The sequence below is a fragment of the Somniosus microcephalus genome, chromosome 16 (genome assembly GCF_052327205.1).
Source record: "Somniosus microcephalus isolate GS21.2 chromosome 16, FLI_Smic_1.0, whole genome shotgun sequence".
Classification (NCBI taxonomy): domain Eukaryota; kingdom Metazoa; phylum Chordata; class Chondrichthyes; order Squaliformes; family Somniosidae; genus Somniosus; species Somniosus microcephalus.
The window spans coordinates 10,147,766-10,170,276 of NC_141002.1; the positions used below are offsets into that span (position 1 = coordinate 10,147,766).

General features: G+C 46.7%; 1 protein-coding gene across 9 annotated transcripts in view; it reads right to left on the bottom strand.

Moving 5' to 3' along the window:
* The window catches only part of cnot4b (CCR4-NOT transcription complex, subunit 4b), a 171,261-nt gene that overhangs the window by 12,226 nt on the left and 136,524 nt on the right, over window positions 1-22,511 (bottom strand). For 7 of the 9 annotated variants that reach the window (XM_086008595.1, XM_086008592.1, XM_086008599.1 and 4 more), the window contains one exon: window positions 10,599-10,805. The exons of the other annotated variants lie outside the window; for them this stretch is intronic. In XM_086008595.1, the coding sequence (XP_085864721.1) occupies window positions 10,599-10,805 (207 nt within the window). The remainder of the gene's footprint in view (window positions 1-10,598; window positions 10,806-22,511) is intronic. 9 annotated transcript variants of the gene reach the window in all.

Consider the following 22,511-nt stretch of genomic DNA (forward strand, 5'->3'; position numbering starts at 1 on the left):
ACCAAAAGAAGTAAAAGAGATTAGAAGCTAGACGAGATGGTAATAGGCTGTGATTAGGTGTAAAGTGTACTGGCAGGGCAAAAGATAGCTGCCAGGTGTGAGAGAGAAACAAAAGGAAAGGGGGGGGGGGGGAAAGGAAAGGAGTGGAAAAATATAAGTGAAAATGAAATAGGGGCCGAGGTTATGATCTGAAATTGTTGAACTCGATATTGAGTCCGGAAGGCTGCAGACTGCCTAATCGGAAGATGAGGTGCTGTTCCTCGAGTTTACGTTGAGCTTCCGTGGAACAGTACAAGAGGCCAAGGACGGTGAGGTCCGAGTGGGAATGGAGCGGTGAATTGAAATGACAGGCGACCGGAAGCTCGGGGTCACCCTTACGGACTGAACGGAAGTGTTCCGCAAAGCGGTCACCCAATCTGCGTTTGGTCTCCCCAATGTAGAGGAGACCGCATCGTGAGCAGCGAATACAGTATACTAGATTGCGAGAAGTACAAGTAAATCGCTGTTTCACCTGGAAGGGGTGTTTGGGGCCCTGGACAGTGGGGAGGGGGGAGGTATAGGGGCAGGTGTTACATCTCCTCCGCTTGCACGGGAAGGTGCCAGGCGAAGGGGAAGGGCTGTTTGGGGTGATAGAGGAGTGGACTAGGGTGTCTCGGAGAGAGCGGTCCCTGCGGAATGCTGAAAGGGGAGGGGAAGATACGTTTGGTGGTGGGATCACTTTGGAGGTAGCGGAAATGCCGGAGGATGATCCGTTGAATGTGGAGGCTGGTGGGGTGAAAGGTGAGGACAAGGGGAACCCTATCGTGGTTCCGGGAGGGAGGGGCAGGGGTGAGGGCAGAGGTGCGGGAGATAGAACTGACACGGTCGAGGGCAGTGTCAACCACGGTAGACAACATCCCGTCTGTTGTGCTGAAGACTTGTGCTGCAGAACTAGCCGTGCCTCTAGCCAAGCTGTTCCAATACAGCTACAACAGTGGTACCTATCTGAATGTGGAAAACTGCCCAGGTATGTCCTGTCCACAAAAAGCAGGACAAATCCAATCCTCCCAATTACCGCCCCATCAGTCTACTCTCAATCACCAGCAAAGTGATGGAAGGTGTCATCAACAGTGCTATCAAGCGGCACTTACTCACCAATAACCTGCTCACTGATGCCAGTTTGGGTTCTGCCAAGACCACTCGGCTCCCGACATCATTACAGCCTTGGTCCAAACATGGACAAAGGAGCTGAATTCCAGGAAGTGAGGAGAGTAACTGCCCTCGACATCAAGGCTGCATTTGAGAGTGTAGCATCAAGGAGCCCTAGTAAAACTGAAGTCAATGGGAAATCAGAGGGGAAAACTCTCCACTGGCTGGAGTCATACCTAGCACAAAGGTTGTGGTGGTTGAAGGTCAATCAACACAGCCCCAGGACATCATTGCAGGAGCTCCTCAGGGCAATGTCCTAGGCCCAACCATCTTCAGCTGCTTTATCAATGACCTTCTCTCCAACATAAGGTCAGAAATGGGGATGTTCACTGATGACTGCACAGTGTTCAGTGCCATTCGCAACTCCTCAAATAATGCCCGCATGCAACAAGACCTGGACGTTCAGGCTTGGGCTGATAAGTGGCAGGTAACATTCGAGCCACACAATGACTGTCTCCAACAAGCAAGATTCTAACCACCGCCCCTCGACATTCAACAGCATTACCATCACTGAATCCCTCACCATCAATATCCTGGGGGGTGGGGGGGGGAGGTCACCGTTAGCCAGAAACTTAACTGGACCAGCCACATAAATACTGTGGCAACAAGAGCACATCAGAGGCTGGGTATTCTGCGGCGAGTGTCTCACCTCCTGACTCCCCAAAGCCTTTCCACCATCTACAAGGCACAAGTAAGGAGTGTGATGGAATACTCTCCACTTGCCTGGATGAGTGCAGCTCCAACACTCGAGAAGCTCGACACCATCCAGGGCAAAGCAGCCCGCTTGATTGTCATCCAATCCACCATCATAAACATTCACTCCCTCCACCACCGGCGTACCGTGGCTGCAGTGTGTACCATCTACAAGACGCACTGCAGCAACTCGCCAAGGCTTCTTCGGCAGCACCTCCCAAACCCATGACCTCTTCCACCGAGAAGGACAAGGGCAGCAGGCGCATGGGAACACCGTCACCTGCAAGTTCCCCTCCAAGTCACACATCATCCTGACTGAGAAGTATATCGCCAATCCTCCATCGTCGCCGGGACAAAATCCTGGAACTCCCTTCCCAACAGCACTGCGCGAGTACCTTCACCACACGGACTGCATCGGTTCGCCACCACCTTCTCAAGGGCAATAAATGCTGGCCTTGCCAGCGACGCACACATCCCATAACCTAAAAAAAATAATTGCGGGGGGGCGGGGGGAAAGAGAGCAAGAGGTCCAGCACCTGCGGGGGTTGCACTGGGGGTCATTTGGCAGCTGCGGAACTACACTTAATATAGCAGCCAAAGCATTTAGGAGCAAAGCAAAATGATGCAAATAAAGAGAATGGGTCAAGGCTGTAAATGAAGCACTTAGCATGCTGGTGACAGTAACATGCTGCTAGCATGTTGAACCGAGTAGATCTCATTTTAATCAGAGCATGCTTGCAGCAATTTATTTCCAATTGAAGTCTCTCCAATGTATAGAGAAAAAAAATGACATTGTAATTGACAGCCAGCAGCACTAATACTACAAGAGGAGCAATGTTCAGGGACCCATTGACATAAATATGAGCCAGAAAATTGCAGGTGCTGTGTGTTTGGCTACTGAACCCATTTGTAATGGTGGCTGTAATCAGAGAGACATGGAATGACCCCAGGAACTTGTTGCACATTAATCTGTTAACTCCTAGTTTAGAAGCATTCACTATTTCCTTCGGCGTGTTTCTCCGTACATTCCTTCTCACTCCCTGCTATCGATCCTGCCTTTCCCGTAATATGTTGAGACTCGAGATTGATCTCTCTTTTGATGCCAAGTTGAATAATCAGGTCTCATCATTGCTTTCGTCTTCCCAATCCTCCACCCCAAGGTGCCAATTGACAGAAAGTTAAATCACAGCCAGTGATCAAATAACACAAGCAACAAAGTGTTGAGCTCAATTTGGAGAAAGGCAGAAGCGGTGCAGTGGCCGTTACATTGATACTGTGAAAAAGCGGTGAGTAGACCAACAGCTTAACTGTATTTGATAGCCGTTTTATGATTGGGTACTGCATACTGAAGTAGCTGTCAAAATGGCTGAGTTAGTATATTTACAGTGTGGTTTGGGACTCAGCCACAGAGACCATTAAAGACCCAGGTAGTTGATCCCTGGTCTGTGTCGAGTCAGTTGGAGGAAAGGCAGCCAAGTTATTTTTGTGAGCACCCCCTGGAGAGGGGGGAGGGCAAGAGGATGGAAAGATGAGCTCTTGATTATTACACTGACCCCTGCTATACTCAGGGTCAACCCCCCCGCCCTACACCCCATCACCGCCAAACAGCTAAACAGTCAAGAACACTGGGGTAAGATACCAGAGAATCACCAGGCAGACCTGTTGAGGCACACTCATCTGGTGTCAGACATGTTCATTTTGGTTTGCAAAATGCAACTAATTTTGACATGTTTAAGTCTTAAAAAATGACCAACCTAGCGGCTGTTCCTTATACTTCCACCTGCCACCCACTCAGACTCACTCATGGGGTGGGGGTGCAGGGCAGGTGCTGCCTTGCTGGAGAGATGTGCTATGATCCTCTTGCTGTCAAACTCTCATCGGCTCTAAGGTGGCGAGGTGAGACAGGGTGGAACAGGTTCCCAGAGAGTACCGCGCACAAGAGTGAGGAGTCTCACTTCTACGCAATTCAAACAGCACAAATCTGCCCCAAAGATTAGACAGCGTCAAGTTTGAGTAAACGGCATTCCAGAGATTTTAACATCGACGTTTAGGTTGGCAGTGAACAGCTCCACGATTGGAGCTGCAGAGCTCCCCATGTGCACTGGAAACCTGGCTGTCTCTCCATTCTATATAGGTATTTGGGTGCCTGGGAAACTTCACCACCCCATTAGTTACCATCACATTGCTATGACATCAACTGCATTCACCAAGGTTGTCAAGCAGTGGAGGAAGATGGCAGGAGAAAGCGTCTGTGTGCTCGAAGATTCTGAGTGTCGCTGACTCTCAAACAGTCCCAAGCATCTTTTAGGTTGTTGCCCTGCTACCAAATGGTTGCAGGAACCATCACGTTTCACAACCGAAGGGGAAAGAGGGCAGACCCCAAATGTCACTGGTCACCTCAGTAACACACAAGACGAGAAACAATCAGATTGGGAAACAGATGCAAAAGCTGCACCTTCTAAATCTAGAAACATAGAAACCGTTTGCCGAGTGTTAGAGCAGAGTCCCACTGTAATGAGTGTGGATTAGCAAAATGGGCACTTGGCAGTAAACTGTACAGACAGTATCTTTGGAACACGGTTGCTAAGGTCAGAGTGTAGGCACTAGACATTGGGTTCTGCCCTCCCATTATTTTATGCTGTTCAGGCAGTACATCTCAAACATATCCAACCCCACCAACTGTACATCTTTTCTTTCAGCACTCTGTTAATGTACAAGGGTCTTAATGCCATCTGTATTGGCATAGTTGTTGAGGTGGCAGTAAGGTTCCTATAATCGACCTCTGCTGAGGTGAGGGCAGAAAAGGAGGGTAATACACTGGTATCAGGCTTCTCTCCCTGACCACTGATCCCTGCTGTGGAGCAGACCTGGTTGCCATGGCCACAGAGCATTAACACACTCAGTCCAGCATTGCACACGAACTTGGGGAAGGGGTGGCTGGGGTCCTGAGGGTTATTAATCCCAGTACGAGTTCCCAACTTTGGAAGACACTGGATAACTTGACTGACATTTACAAGTAGGGCTCCTGCAAAATCTGCTGACAGAAGTGGTTGCAGAAATCATGCAAAGAGCAAGAAAAATATATTAAATGCACCAAGGCAACTAAATACAACTGTAAACCAAGAGAGCCCGATTTTAGAATCTTGCTAGTAACCTGGGATTTCAGGACCACAGACACCCATAAGAAAGCAAAGAAGAACTTGCATTTCTATAGCACCTTTCACAATCTCAGGACATCCCAAATCGCTTTGTATCAATGACGTACTTTTGAAGTGCAGTCACTGTTGTCATGTAGAAAATACGGCAGCCAATTTGCACACAAGATTGTTCAAACACCAATGAGATAAGTGGCCAGATAATCTGTCCTAGTAATGCTGATTGATTGGTAAATATCAGCTAGGACACCGGGAAGAACTCTCCTGCTCTTGTTCAAATAATGCCATGGGATCCTTTACTTCCATCCCAAAAACAGCACCTGACAGGGCAGCACTGGAGCATCAGCCTGGATTATTTGCTCAAGTCTCTGGAGTGGGCATTCAACTCATTCAGTTCTACTGCTGAGCCATTGCTGACTATATTCTGTTGGAAAGTTAGAATAGGTGATCTTGGGCACATGGATTTTGGGGAAAATTTACTTCCAATGCAGATTTTGTGCACATTACCCAATCTAATCTTTATGGCAATACAGAAGAGGGGATGGTGGTGGGTTGAGTATATGTATTGTGTGGGAGATGGGCACAGCAAAAATAAAGATTGGTAATATTACCCCCCCATGAACAGAAAAAATAAATCTAGACTAGGACAAGCAGAGATCATTAGGCCCTCCAGTGTTCCAACACGCTCATTCCTTGCATTGAATGGTTTTGACTGCCCTAAAGACTGTTTGCATCAAATAACTGGAGACCTGCTTGCTGAGGTGTGTACAAGCTTTGAGAATTGGTTTCCAATTGCAAAGCACAATACAAGCTAATTCACAAAACGCTACCAGCTGCTGCAACCCGGATACCTACAAACTATAAATACTGCCCAGACCACCACATGCTTGGCCTTCTTTCTGGGGCCAGGAGTCAAAACAAAATCAGTCCATTAACAGGATCAGTCCTCTCCACACCAAAGCTCAGGGGGTACTCACCCAGAGGTTCTGAATGTGGAAGGGGAAGTCTCTCTGCATTAGGAAACATACATAGCGGTCATAAATTTTGAAGTAGTGCACACATGGCAGTGAAAGGGCGGATGAAAGTGAGAAAGAATGAAACAGTGAATTCTTCCATCTGTCATTTTACACAAAAATCTATTTAATTTTGCATAGCCCACCTTTTCCAAGTGAGTGTATTAGAAACTTGAATTAAATTAGAGAGTTTCTAATGGAAAGACCCATCCGTAACCTGATACTTTCCTGCTAAGTGCCTTACACCTGTAGACAAGTGTTATTGTCCAGCTCTGGTTAAACCTGAAATGGACAGCTCTCTTCCCAAAGTCAGACATCTTTCTGCCAAGTCTTCTGGAAGCTCAGATCAATACGCCAACAAGGGAGCAGTAATATGCTTCAGAGGTGCTGCAATTAATTCACTTCAAAGAATCTCCATACAGATCACTTGTTATTACAGGAGATTGCTGACAGTTCTGCCCACATTCTGCAGTTCCAGACTCCTGTTTTTGTTTCTTTACCTGAAATCTGACACGTTTCTAAAGAGGCACACATTTCAATCATTTCTTGAATCCCCCTTGCCACAGATTTCTCTCCACATCCTTAAGAAGCTTGTTTTTGCTCATAGAACTTTACAACAGAGGTTGGCGATATGGCCTGTGCCGGCTCTTTGAAAGAGCTTTCCATACAAGTCCCACTCCCCTGCTCTTTCCACATAGCATTGCAAAGTTCTCTCAAGTATAAATCTGATTCCCTTTTGAAAGTAATTCATGTTGCGATTTGTGAATGTGGGGAGGCTATTTGACTGTAGGGGCATCACCAACAAGAGTTACTGGGATTAGTTTGTAAATCAGGAGCAGGACCCTGGCTGAATTTTCCCCTCAAACTCACAGGTGTTGAGGTTCATTGCAGTGCCCCAAGTTGGTGCCTCAGCTGAGATTAGCAAACTCAGCACAGACTGACGACTGAACCGGAGACCTGCCTAATGTGACCGCGCTATCTATTTAGTGATCACAAGGAAAGTGCAACTCCAAAAAAGACAATTGAGTGAAGAACATGGACATTCACTAAGTAGATGTCCACTATATCAGCCACTAGTGCTTATTGACAATCCGGATGTGACCAGTCACATTTCTGATTAGTAATTAAAAGTGAGCAATAGACAACGTCGTGGGGCCTCCGATCTCCATTCACATATTCGCACGGCCTATGTATGTGAACTTTAACCTTTGTGTGTGACTGTTGGTGAAATGGGTAGACAAACAGCAGTGCAAGTGTTTCTTGATCGCTGCGCGCGCTTTACTCCCTTGGTTACTGCTCATGGGTTATCCACTAAAATGGTGCGAGACACGGGGGGGGGGCGGGCGCGAGTGGGCAGGGAGGCGTGGAGGGCGAGCGGGCAGGGAGGGCGAGCGGGGTGGGTCTGGTGAGTCTTGTACGAATGTGCAGTCTCAGATCACAATATCGGTCACAACTGCTGGACAAAAACCTAGAAACTGCACCAAGATGTCCCATAAATTCCAGAATTCTAAACTTTGGTCAGAGTTTTGCACTGAATTGAGGTAGATGTGTGTTAAATAAATATGCACATGAAGTTCTTTTACCTGGATTGTGTGCAAGGCTTTTTCTACTAAAATTGGTGCGTGTGACTGATAGTGTCACTGCAGCAACACCTGTGCCTCGTCAGCTATTTTGAGTGGATGACTCTGCCTGAAAAGACAAGGTTTAACTTCTTTGACATGCAACTTATACACTACTGGTATGCCCCAGCATCCAACGGGATCCCTGCACTTCACAGGAACATTCAGGAAAGACCAATTAACTGCTTTTATGGCCCCATTTTCAAAACATGCGTTTGCTTTGCTTTTATAACACCAACGTATTTAGGGTGTACAGAATGAAAAAAAGACAAGCGACCCACTGAGCGATTGACAGATGCACGGAGCGAGAGCCACAACAAAACCAGTGAGTGAGCGACACACTCACCCAGCAAGCGCTACATATACATATGGACAGCGGAACACCTCCGTTCAGTCCGTAAGGGCGACCCTGAGCTTCCGTTCGCCTGTCACTAATTCTCCGCTTCACTCCCACTCTGATCTCTGTCCTCGGCCTATTACATTGTTCCAATGAAGCTCAACGCAAGCTTGAGGAACAGCACCTCATCTTTCAATTAGGCACTTTACAGCCTTCCGGACTCAACATCGAGTTCAACAATTTCAGGTAATAATCCCTGCCCTCATTTTTCATGCTGTATGATTTTGCCATTCCCATTTGCAACATTTAATCTTTCCTGTCTCAGTGTGTTCTTTCAATTCCTTCCTCCCCTCCTAAACCACCCCCTCCCAGTGTCTCTGCACCTGCTTAGTATCTGTTACATCTGCAGCTTTTTTCAGTTCCGATGAAGGGTCCCAGACCTGAAACGTTAACTCTTTCTCTCTCCACAGATGTTGCCTGGCCTGCTGAGTATTGCCAGCATTTTCTGTTATTTCAGATTTCCAGCATCTGCAATAAATATATATGTATCCTAACAGCAAATCCCTTAGAAATCACCTGATCAGCAAGGGCCCAGATTGTTAGCAGTTCAACTGTGCTCTAGACTACAACCAAGCGATGACACAGAAGATCTGCCAATTACTAAAATATCTCAGCAATCTCACCACATCGAGTTGGTACATTTTCAGGGGATGGGGGTGGGGGGGTGTCGATAACAACTGGGCTACTGCACACGGTAAATAGAGGCACTCCAGTGGAAGCAACGAGTCTAAAAAAGATGAGCGCCTCAGGACGTCCCAAGGCACTTCACAGGTAATGAAATACTTTTGAAGTCTGGTCAATGTTGTAATGTAGGAAACATGGCACCCAATTTGCACACAAGATCGCACAAACATCAATGAAATAATGACCAGCTCATTGTTTTAGTGATGTTGATTGAGGGATAAATATTGGCCAGGACACTGGAGAGAACTCCCCTGCTCTGCTTTGAAATAAGGCTGTGGGATCTTTCATATCCACCTGAGGGCAGACAGGGCCTCGATGTTTCATATACAAGATGGCACCTCCAACAGTGCACACTCCCTCAGTACTGCACTGACGTGTCAGCTTAGAATATGTGCTCAAGTCTCTGGAGTGGAACTTGAACCCACAACATTCAGACTCTCAGTGCTGACACCACAAATTTAGTGAATGTACAACATCTTTTCGTTTGTCCTTAGTGAGCTGCCGTGTTGGTCTGTCCTTGGTGAGCTGCAGTGTTGGTCTGTCCTTTAGCCTCAATACTCAAGGCATTTTCAGGAAGAAGCTGGAGAACTGCATGCCTGCTTTTTATAGATAGCAGTAATGTGCCTTAACCCTAAATTCAAGATAGGTAACTCCTGCACAACTGTTCTTTTAGCCAGTTTGGGAAGTTTCCTGCATAGCAATTGTACAGAAAGCAGGTTATGGGATTTATCTGAAGGTTACTGTAGTTCACTACTCCCATCCATGGCTTAGCTCCAGTTTCTGATGACACAGGCATGAAGTGTCAACGAAGGGTTATTTGGTGCATCGGAAGCAACGCACGACAGGGGAAATGCACTTTAAGAGCATCTCAGAATACTGATCCAGCACCTCCAGCCGAACCCAGCTCTACCCCCCGCCAGTGACAGACCTGGACCCAGCAGGTCTTTCACATCACCTCAAAACGCTCACTCTAGGCACAGCACAAGTTTGCAAGGGCAGAATCTGTAACTGTGCAGCAGGGTACTTCACACAGCAGTAGTGAGCGTCGTGTGAAAATTTCACACGCCCTCCATGATGCTTCACCGTAACCTGGGTGATCAGAAATCCGAGCGTGGAACTGCAGAATACATTCAATGTGCCCTGCACTCCGATTTACCGAGTGAGCGACACACAAGCTCCAGTCCAGTCCGGTCCGGTGATTCAGTCAGGACTGGCTTTAGCCCGGTTCACCCAGTGGAGCAGTTACTTTCCAATATCGGCTATCACAAAAAGGAAATATATTGCTTATGAGTAAGCAAAAGGAAAAAACCTGGCACTCCACTTTCGGGTGAGACGTTAAACCAAGACCCCATCTGCTCTCGGGTGGACATAAAAGATCCCATGGCACTATTTTAAAGAGGAGATATCCCTGGTGTCCTGGCCAAGATTTATCCCTCAATCAACGTCACTAAAAAACAGATTATCTGGTCATTATCATGTCGCTGTTTGTGGGAGCTTGCTGTGCACAAATTGGCTGCCACGTTTCCTACATTATAACAGTGACTTCACTTCAAAAAGTACTTCATTGGCTGTAAAGTGCTTTGTGACATCCTGAGGTCATGAAAGGTGCTATATAAATGCAAGGCTTTCTTTCTTTCTACAGCATTAGTCAATTGGTCCCAGCAACAACTGAAATTATGGATACAAATCCCATGACTAGCAATTTCAAAACTGAAGATCAAAATCAAGGATGATTCTGTCAATCAGCATTGCTTCTTTGGCTGGAGTTCAAAATGGAACCCTGGATTCCAGACTGGGTTCACACAGGGGTAAAGGAGTGAGCTGAATGGAGATGATCTGTTGGCCTCACCTGTTATAATTGCTGGGTCCATCCAGCTACTCCCACTCTCCCAGTTCAGGCTGGTGCTGTTGGCTGAGGTTGGTGCTGCATGGTTCACTGAAGAGCAGGAAGCAGCATTTGGTAGTCCCCCAAAATTGATGTTAATATTTGGTAACAGTGCCCGTAGACCATCCTGCCACTCTTTCACATTTAAACTTGTCACATTACTGCCGCTGTCTGAAAAAAATAAAATAAAATAAAAGGAAAAACAAAAATTAACTGGGCATTGCCAGATAAGTTTTGGATTTTACTGGTCTCGACTCCATGCCACTTAAAGGGGTCTCACATATTCACTAGTCTGCTCGCATGCATTCAGCGGCCCCGCCTAGGTTGGGTTTGCACACACTCTAGGTGGCATTTCCATTCCTACTACTGGGGGTCCTCATACTCGCTGTTTTTCTCTGCTACTGAAGCAACGGTACCATTTTTGAACCAGCGGCCACTTGTTAGCCCATTTCAATGGTTTAAGGCATCCTCTGGATCCTGTCTCCACTCCAGTCACTGAGGTCCATGCACAGTCCCTGGATAATCTCTATTCCAGTCACCGAGGCCCACGCGCATGCCCTAGATCCACTCTATTCCAGCCACCCAGGTCCACGCACATTGCTCTGGCCCAGTGCGTATTCCAGCTTCCAAAATCCACAAGTGTTCATTAGTCCTACCTGATGCCCAACTATAAGGATCTTTCCTCAACTCAATAAGATTTCTGTTTACTTAACCGACATACATCTGCAGCTCATTCATGTGATAAAGCCACAGGCAATGTAAAGTCCTCATATTTACAAATTGACAAGGCCCAATAATGAATGGGAAGTTCTGCCCTTGGAACTCACATCATCTCCTTTCACTCGCTTCTCCCTGTCCGACAAAAGAACGGAGCCTGCATGAACAGGGCTTTGGAAATCCTACAAAAAGCAATCTAAATTTTAATTTGTTCAAATTATTTACAACTCGGTATGAAAGTCTCAACACCACACCACTACTGATTCAATCTCTTCATAGCTTAGCAACCTCAAGTTAAGAGACGTTGAGAATTTAGTTCTCCTCACACAGCTCACCCACTCTACATACTTCCTCCCACAGGTCAGGACCAAATTGTGAAATGGGAGATCAGATCAGATCATACAAATTATACTGGTGGTGCACTTAGTAGTCTGGTTGAAAATTTACAACCAAATCAAAAAGCTGGCAGATCCCCCTGGATAGGACCATCGCCCCCAATCTTGGACACAGGACAAAATGTGCCAGCATCCTAGGGTGGCAACCTGACCCTTCTGTTTACACCGTTACTCTCCTTGTAATCCATCTCGTGCATCACCTAATTACTACTTTCTTATTTACTTCATCTTTTATGCAGTCATTTTCAGCCTTGGTAGCATCCGGAGCCTTGCTTTTTAACCAGCTTCTTTGACGAAAAAAATGTAAATGTTAAGAGGCAGGCGAGAAATGAGACTTCGATCTAAGCCACTGGTACACTTGCTTCAAAAATGTAGAACGCGATCCCCCCACCTCCCAGAATTGCACATAATAAAAATGGAATCCAGGTCACTCAGTCACTATAAGCCGGTGGTCCTGATCAAGAGCTGGTTGGGAGCCAACTACTTAAGCGATTTAGTGGTCCGTTTGCTTGGCCGTAACAACCAACACCGCGCACAAGATGTGATGGTTACGAGTGCTCAGTTTAAAGTTAATCACGCGTCAACAAACTGAACATTGAAAGCACAAAAAAAATGAAAGTTGAACGGAATGTATTTTCAATAATTACAAGTTTGCAAAATGCTCCGCTGACGTTTACAACCCTGCTCGAGCAGCTCTCAGAGAAATTGATGTGCAGGTCAGCCAACAGCCTCTTAAAATAATTGCTGCCTGTGTGCGCTCACATTTATACACTGGCACTGAAGTTAATGCAGATGCAAACTGAAGCAAGACTGCCGACAATGGGCACCAGCTGATGGGCCTTTGCATTCCAGTCCACTTTGCTGGGCAGCAGAACACGTACCTGGATCAAGGGCCTCCTTACTACATCGTAGTCTGCCATGGTCTTGTTAATGTGGTCAAAGGAGTTTTCTTTTGAGCTATTTTCACATTATAGGCAAGTAATACTGCCAAATACACTCAGTGTTTCTCATCAAAACAGAAATATTGGTACTACTATTTACCACTTCAACCACCACAAATAGTTGGAATCATAATAAATCCTGCCTCTTTGGTGACCTCGTTGACTGCCAATCCTGCCTGCTCTCATGGTCCACCATTCAAGTGGTTGCACTGTACAGAAAGGAACTGGATTTAAAGGGTGAGTTGACAGGAGTCACGTCGATTACTCCTCGCTTGCAGAACCATACAATAAATGGCAGTTTCACAAAGACTAGTCGGTCAGCTTGGCTCAGCTGCACTCACACTCAGGTCAGAAAGCTTGGGTTTGAGTGCCGACACTTCAACAAGCAGCAACTTGAATTTATACATAGGCTTTAGGTTGAAAACAGCCCAAGGCACTTCACAAGGAAGAGATAAGAGCAGAGGAGTCAGAGTTTTCCAAGATGAGGAATAATAACAAGGCAAGGGATTTAGAAAAGGTTCCAGAGAGTAGGACTGAAACAATAAAGTTTCAGCCAGCAATGGTGCAGCAAAGGGAGCATTGGATGAGCAGGAGGCCAAGATTAGAGGGCCGAAGACGACAGGCTGGAGGAGCCTGCAGAGATAAGGTGAGGCAAAACCAGAGGAAATGTAAGTGAGGACAAAGATTTTGAATTGTGTTGGGAAAGCGGGAGCCATGTTGGTCATGGAGGCCAGGGATGCTGGGCGAGTGGGACTTCGTCTGGTTAGGGATCTGGGTGGTGAAGTTTGGGATGAGTTGAAGGTGGCAGATGATGTAGTTTGGGATGCTGCCAAAAAGTAAAGTCTGGAGGTAACAAAAGTGTGCACAAGAGTTTGTGTTAATGTGCGTGAGGTAGAGGCAGTTGTAATGGGGGACAACTGCATTCCTTTTCATATGAGGTGCTGCATTGCAGTGATGGCTGCCTTTTCTGGTGGCTCCAATGATCCTGTGGCAAGATGTTCCCCCAGTGTCCTTTTCCCCTCCACTCCCCCAAACATCTGCAGTTTTCACCTGGAAGTGCTGACTGATGCTGGTGTATAGTTCCACAGGCACCAGAAACAGCCCAAATGGTGATTATTCACATGCAGGTCAATCAAGTGTAGGCAGGCTCTTCGCCTGTGCAAGTTTCACAGCTGAACAGGATCCTTACTCACCCAACCTCCACAGAAACACTTTCCAGTTGGAGCCCGTGAAGAGGAGAGGGGAGTAGGAGCGAAAGACGATTCTTCCTCTCACTTGTGAAGGGCACTGAGGCCAATTGTTACACCACACCTGCTGCACTGGCCAAGATCAGCCAACGTGACACAGACAGGTAACTGGACCTGGATCTCCTTTTGTATAAATTGGCAATGTACCAGGCAGTGTGCCTGGCAACAGGGCTATCTGAGGGGGTGGGGAGCAGAATATGTGATGTGTCATATTAACTGCCTTGAGCAGATGGTTGACACCTTGGAGCCTTTGAGTTATTCATACTTCACAGTGAGCTCAAGATTCAAACAGAATGAATTCTAACCCTGGAAAATCTGCTGGAAGAATTGAACATTCAAAGAGGGGTTTGTGGATGGCAAGGGTAAGGGGGCGTTATACTCAACTACTTGTGGATAGCGATAAAAATCAGACATTTACACAGCACCTTTAACATAAGGTCAAGATATTCTTGAGTGTCTTTCTGCCAAAGCCAGTTAAAATATCAGGACAGGCGTACATGAAGCAGGCTCGTTACTGCACCACTGACTGCAGTTCTCCTGTTAGGTTGGAAGTTCCATTAAAAATCAATATTCATTTAAATTTTTTCAAAAAAGGTGAAGTCCGACCAGATTTATTACAATACCACTGTGTGGATACGTCAATATGCTTCCAACTGAATGAGTATAACAACTGTAATGACCAAATTAAATACACAACTCCGCAGGAACCAGTGTCGGTGGTATATTTTTTTGTTCGGGGGCGGGGGTGGGCGCGGGGGTGGTCTACTCAGCGTTCCCACTCCACCACCTGGGCTTTTTCTTAAATCCCAACCAACACACATCACATTCCACACATTACGTGGAAACATTATTAGGGAGACTAAACACCCCCACCCCAAGGTATTTTGGATAATTCAACTCTACTGATGGAGGAAATTCAGAGGCAGGAATTTGAAGCACCCATGTAGTGCTTCAACCAAAAGCTGCTGATCTGCAGGCGCACAGCAATTCTTGGGGTCCAGGCTAAAACATCGTTGCTTTGAATGAAGCTCTGTGTGGGCTGGGGGTGGTGGATCAGCACCTGCAAACAGTCCTCCACTAGTACGCACATTCTGAAGCTGTTCAATGGCCACCTCGCACAGCCCCTGAAGTGCAAACAACCAAGAGATTGCTGCTGGAGATTCCCAGTTAAATCTTCAGCTACGAGCAAAAGGGCTTTCTCCTAACTCATCCAGCCACAGAATTCACTTCATTTACTGTATTTCCATGGGCACTTTTGTGACAGAGGCCGAGCCTGTCTTATCCTACTTCGGTGTCAAGCAAAATCAGTGCTTTGTTTAAAACAATGGTCTTCGGGTGCTTGTTTATCATTTAGATAACTATTTTGGAGCACACATTTCTCTTTAGCGGGATCACTGAATTTTACCACCTTTGAAATGAGGGGGAGCACAAAACAAACCCATTTAAATGCAGATGAGCTACCTCACTGACTTTCACTTTTTGCTGTTGTGACTGAGGACATGGTTAGGGCTGCCGAGGTAAATGCTGTTGAGTAATGCTGGAAATATTTCAAACTGGAAACAATCCCTAGCCACGTCTGAAGCCACCTAGCCTAAAGGATGCAACACGAGTCTAATTCCACCAGACAGAGGCAGGTAACTGCTGAAATCATCTCTGTCCTCAGTCTTCGGACTCTCAACTATCCTTCAATTAATGCAAAAAAGAGTACGAGAGGGACACAAGATTTGGCGAGAAGCACGACAGGCAGGCAAGCAGCGTTTGATGTACAGTATTAGCTACCTTTTAGTCAATTGGCTGAAGTACTTGAGTGCCAACTAAAACTATTTGCTGAATCTTTGAGTAGCAGTACCTTGGTGTTGCTTTGGTGACAGTCAAGTAGAGGTGGCTGTAGAAATATGTGCTGCAGTCTTACCGCTTTCCAACTCTTCAAACCCAAAGAGCATAACATTACAGTATTGGAGAGCTAACTTGCATAATAAAAGCCTCGAGTTTCATAGAGGGAGAGAACAGAGAAATTATACATATGACAATAGATACCGTGGACACGACAAACACCTATCACAGGCGAAGTGTCACTATTAATAAGTATTGTCTATGTTGGTTCATGTAATAAGACATCCCCCATCACTCCAATCAGTGTGGTCTAACCGAAAGATACTGGAACATACAAGGACAAAGGAGATTCTCCCCACAACACAGTCAAGTTTCTTAACCAGAAAACCTCCTATTCCCAGATAATGTACAAAAGCAACGCCATTATCACACCAACTGATAGCAGCTCAAAACCAAGGCTACCCTTCATCGTAAAACTAAAATTGTGTTGAAGTGGTTGAATGAAGTTCAGGTCAGATAGAAGCACAGATCATTCAGCCATTCTAAACAATGCTGGTAACTGAGCACAGGAACAATGCCAAAAGACCACGCAGTACAATAGCAGCATCAAGCTCGAGTCACTCAATCGCAAGAGCTGGCAATAGTATACCAGCCTTCTTTAGCACTGATGCCGAGGAAGTTTAAAGCGCCATTATTTGGTCCAACTCCCTGATGCAATTCTCCGGTCAGCTGCCAGTACACCACTTAAATCCTAGAATTACTGATTGCAGCAAGGCCACATCAGCAGTCTGTTTGGAGTGGGTGTAGGAGCACTTCATTTGGATCCTCACATCAGGTCCATTTGAACTGTGGAAAATATCTGGTACCACAATTCTAGATTAGTGTCCTACCAAAGTTGCATGGTGTCTTCAGAGATCACCAAGGTGCATAACAAGGGTGAATTACTGGTGGATGCAAGTCTGCTGAGGCAATGGACTAAAGAGTGTAGGCACATTTAAACGTACAGATTTTATTTTCTCCCTCTGGGGCATTGGTGTTGGTACATGAAATAAGCTCAGGGACAGTTTCATCCTTCAGCTATTACATGCATTACAAGGCTCTTAGGATTGAATGGATGGGATGTGGGTCAGAATCAAAAACCTTGACTTGTACTTGGACCACATGTTCTACGGCAGGAATAAGTTGTACTGATCTGAGCTACACCCGAATAGAGCTGGGATCAATACCCTCAAAGGGAGAGTTGTGGGAGAGGAATTAAAGTAACACGGCGGAGGGGAGCGGGGGGGGGGGGGGGGGGGAAGCAAGTGACTAGAACAGGCAGCTTAGAAGGGCAAGCAAGTTTTAGGTCTCAGTAATAAGGAGGGAGCAAGCTTTAATGACATTAAAACAGAAAAAAAATCATCAGGATTGGGAAAGCAAAAAAAGTGGACAATTGATAAATCAAGGGACCCAAACTAAAATGGATATTCATATAGAATGTATGAAAGAAATTTAGGGAGCTATAGTCATTGCTTAAAATCAGAAAATCATGCCGTAGTAAGAGTGACTGAAACATGGGGTACAACCTGATACCAACAACTAGTTGTATTTATATAGTACCTTTAGTAGCAAAATGTCCCAAGGTGCTTCACAGAAGCGTTGTCACACCAGGCCACAAGGCGATATTAGGTCAGATCTTGGTCAGAGGTAGATTTTAAGGCGCCTCTTAAAAGGAGAAAAAGTTAGAGAGGCAGAGAGGTTGAAGGAGGAAAGTCCAGAGCTCAGGACCTTGGCAGGTGAAGAGACGGCTATCAATGGAGGAACAATTAAAACCGAGGATGTTGCAGAGGCCAGCATTAGAGGAGCGCAGATATCTCGGAGGGCTGTCAAAGAATACAGAGCTTGGGAGGGGTGAGGCCATGGAGGGATTTGAAAACAAGGATAAGAATTTTAAAAACGAGGCATTACTTAACTGGGGTGATGGGTGAACGGGACTTGGTGCAAATTAGGACACGGGCAGCAGGGCTTTGGACGACCTCAAGTTTACATAGGGTAGGACGTGGGAGGCCAGACAGGAGTGCATTCAAGTAAAGTCTAGAGGTAACAAAGGTATGGATGAGGGCTTCAGCAGCAGATGAGCGGAGGCAAGGGTGGAATTGAGTGATGTTCCAGAGATAGAAATAGGCAGTCTTAGTGATGGTGTGGCTGGAAGCTCATCTGTGTCAAATATGACACGAAGGTTGCAAACAGTCGGGTTCAGGCTCAGACAGGGAGAGGGATGGAGTCGATGGCTAGTGAACGGAGTTTGTGGCGGGGACCGAGGACAATGGCTTCAGTCTTCCCAATATTTAGTTGGAGGAAATTTCTGCTCATCCAGTACTGGATGTCGGACAAGTAGTGTGACAATTGAGAGACAGTGGAGGGGTCGAGAGAGGTGGTGGTGAGCGAGAGCTGGGTGCCATCAGCGTACATGTGGAAAATGTTTTCACTTTCCATACCTTGGGAGTCTACTGTCAACAAGGGCAGACGTCGACGATGAAGTCCAACACCGCCTTCAGTGTGCCAGTGCAGCCTTCGGTCGCCTGAGGAAGAGAGTGTTTGAAGAGCAGGACCTCAAACCCGGCACTAAGCTCATGGTCTACAGGGCAGCAGTGATACCCGCCCGGCTGTATGCCTCAGAGACATGGACCATGTACAGCAGGCACCTCAAAACACTGGAGAGGTACCACCAACGCTGCCTCCGCAAGATCCTGCAAATCCATTGGCAGGATAGGCGCACCGTCAGTGTTCTTGCTCAGGCCAACATCCCCAGCATCGAAGCTTTGACCACGCTCGATCAGCTCCGATGGACGGGTCACATTGTCCGCATGCCCGATACGAGACTCCCAAAACAAGCGCTCTACTCGGAGCTCCGGCACGGCAAGAGAGCCCCAAGTGGGCAAAGGAAACGCTTCAAGGACACCCTCAAAGCCTCCTTGAAAAGTGCAACATCCCCACCGACACCTGGGAATCCCTGGCCCAAGACCGCACAAAGTGGAGAAGCATCCGGGAAGGCGCCGAACACAGAGTCTCTTCGCTGGGAGCAAGCGGAAGCCACCCGCAGGCAGCGCACGTCAACCCAAGCACCCCACCCACCCGCCCCTTCAACCACCATCTGCCCCACCTGTGAGAGACGGTGGGTCCCGCATTGGACTCATCAGTCACCTGAGAACTCATTTTTAATGTAGAAGCAAGTCATCCTCAGTTCCGAGTCACTGCCTAAGAAAGGAAAATGAAGCTGTGATTTCAGATGATGTCACCATGGGGCAGCATGTAAATGAGAAATAGGAGGGGGGCAAGGATAGATCCTTGGGAGACACCAGAAGTCATGGTGTGGGAGCAGGAAGAGAAGCTGTTGCAGGTGATTGTCTGCCTACGATTAGATAAATAAGAATGGAACCAGGCGAGTGCAGTCCCACCCAGCTGAACGACTGAAGAGGCGTTGGAGGAGGATAGTGCGGTCAACCATGTCAAATGTTGCAGACAGGTCGAGAAGGACGAGGAGGGATAGTTTACCTTCGTCACAGTGGCCATCATTTGTGTCTTTGATAAAAGCCATTTTGGTACTGTGGCAGGGGCGGAAACCTGATTCGAGAGATTCAAATATGGAGTTCTGGGATAGATGGGAATGGATTTGGGAGCCGACAATACGTTCAAGGACTTGAGGAAAAGAATGTTGGAGATGGGGCAATAGTTTGCCAGGATGGAGGGGTCAAGGGTTTTTTTTTTTTTGAGCAGAGGGGTAATGATGCCAGATTTGAAGGAGAGGGGGGCAATACCTTCAAGAAGAGAGATACACTGACCTCTCCCAACTCTACAATCCCAAGTCTGGCCTCTTGTACATCCCTTCCTCCATTTGTCCCACCATTCAGCTGCCTTGGCCTCATGTCCATGAAATCCCTCCCAAAACCCGTCCACCGCCAAGATCCTCCATAAAATCCACCTCTTCGACCAAGTTTGCGGTTACTTCCGCTAACCTCTCCTTTGGCCTAGTGTCCATTTCCCCCCCCTTAAGCCCATGAGGCATTTTTATCCACACCCCTGGGTTCTACCTGCCTTTCTTCTGCCACATTCCTAGGTCACAGGAGCCTTCTCTTTGCCAGGTTTTCCATGTTTCCCCTCGACCCCCCTACTGCTATTCTGCTGTAGCCATTTAGCGCTTCTCTGGGCCCATCGCTTGTTTCTATACTTGCCCCATTATCACCTCCTTTTGCCTTGCACCATCATTCCTTTTGTCATTTAAATCACTCCTGCCCTCCACCCTATTGGGCCTTTCCCTTTTGTTCTTTCCCTGCTCCCCTTTTTCCTCGGCTCTGCACTTGCGTAAAAACTGCTCATCTCCAACGTCTTCCAGTTCTGCCACAAGATCATCGACCTGAAACGTCAACTCTTTTTCCCTCCACAGATGCTGCCTAACCTGCCGAGTGCTACCAGCATTTTCTGCTATTACAGATAGTTTACTTCAACTTTCAAAAAGGCATGTGACAAAATTCCTTACGAGAGGCTAGACGTAGAGTTTAAGGCTCATGGAACAGTTGAACGGATTGAGAAATGGATGGCAACAGGAGACAGAGACTGATAATAAACAGGAAGTGCTATGCCTGGAGAACAGCAGCCAGTGGAGGTCCAAGCACTCTGCTTTTGCAGCCCAGCAATTTACAATCTTTTTGAATGATACGGAACAGGATGTCGTTACTAGTATTACAATTGTGGATAACAAAGCACGGTGGGGTTAATGAGCAGAAAGATTGACAATCTTCAGAGAGACGTGGGATTAATTATGTAGATAGGTTGAATATGTCAGATGGATTTTAATGTTGCGATACAGGTAATAGTAAACATCCGTGTAAGATAAAGTGTCCTGTTTCGCCATAGTCCATTTTAAATACAGGGCAAGGGATCCCAAGGGCACAATCAAGAGGGAGACACCATTATTAATTTTTAAACATAAAAGGGATTTTCAATCTAGTTCTGCAGAAATGCAGCTCAGCATGCTTTGAGGTCACCCTGGTAACATAGTTCAAATGACAGCTTTCAGATATGCTTCATTTTATTCTGCTGTAATTTCAATTTAACAGGGCATGAGCAACATTCACCAGCGAAAGGGGCTGGTGGAGAAGGCAAACCAGCAAGAGCGTCACAAGTAGCAGACAGAGATTTACACATCATATTATCCCACTGTCAAAACAGTCCCAATATTTTATCGTGTGAACAGGCTGTGCCCCACACTAGTCACTTACAATGGTTGAATGCTCTGGGTACGGTGACAGAAGTTACATAGAGATTCGACCACAGTCGCCATGTAACAGATACACAAACTGAGGGAATCTGTGTCAGCTCACAAAGGGAATTTTCAATGTTGCAGAGTAGGCCAACTTGCAGTGGTGCCCTCCTGTAACTGGACCCCTTGACTGCGAGAGTGGAATCACATGGTACAGCAACAGCAATACGCCAACTTGGACACAGGGCGAGAACATGCCGAGCTGGGGTCAGGCACATAACTTAAGGCAATGAGGCAAAATGCAAGTGGGCGCCACCCTCCCCTTCCCAGTGTGTACTTCCCGTGCACCCCCCCTAATTCCCCCCTCGGCTGTACACCTCCCATTCACCCTCTCCCAGTGCCTGGGTGCTCTTGTGCACCCCTTCAAGTCATCAGCTCAAAACAGCATCAGTGAAAGTGGCGGAAGCAGATAGATCAGAGTACCATTACAGCATGCCCTTGGGAAAGCCAGCAAATGACTTAGCAATGTAAAGTGTCTGGGCTGACACATGGAGAATGCAGTCATTGTGCGTGATGTTATCTTGTTGTGTGTCTATGAACAGAAATTTTGCACAAGCCACTGAGCGCGTGAACCACTCCCTACCCCTGCTATGTAACCAACATTACCCATGTCCAAAATCTAACGCTGTATGTTTACGATTCTTTAAAACTGTCTCAGAAATGACACATTTTATTACAAGTATTTGCATAGTGTTAAACAGAGGCTTAGCAAAAGGAACAGAGAGAAGCTGCTGACAGAGGGAGGGCCAAACACCTGACAACACTCTTCAAGCTCACCTATGAAAAATATCCACTTCAGAGCTACTGGAGGGTGGCTATACCCCAGCAAGAGCACAGAACCTTCAAAGGACAAGAGGGAGAAGACCAAAAAAACATTGTCTGTGCAGTCAAAGGCTTATGAAAATGACTCGATCTGTACCTTTGCAGCTTGACTGTTAAAAGGTGTGTGAAGAACATAACCAGGAGCAGGAGTAGGCCATACAGCCCCTCCAGCCTGCTCCGCCATTCAATAAGACCATGGCCGAACTTCTGTCAAATCCACTTTCCTGCCCTATCCCCATATCCCTCGACTCCCTTAGTGCCCAAAAATCTCAGTCATAACGGCACAGAAGGCGGCCATTCGGCCCATCAAGTCCGTGCCGGCTCTGTAGAGCAATCCAGTTCCCCCGCTCTATCCCCGTAGCCCTGCAAGTTTATTTCCCTCAAGTGCCTATCCAGTCTCCCCTTCAAAACATTGAGTGTCTCCACTTCCACCACTTCTGTCGGCAACGAGTTCCAGGTCCTCACCACTCGCTGCGTAAAAAAAGTTTATCCTCACTTCCCCCTGTATCCCTTGTCCAAAACCTTAAATCTGTGTCCTAGTCCTTGTACCAACAACTAGTGGGAACAGCCTTTCCCCATCTAGCCTATCCAAACCAGTCATAATCTTGCACATCTTCATCAAA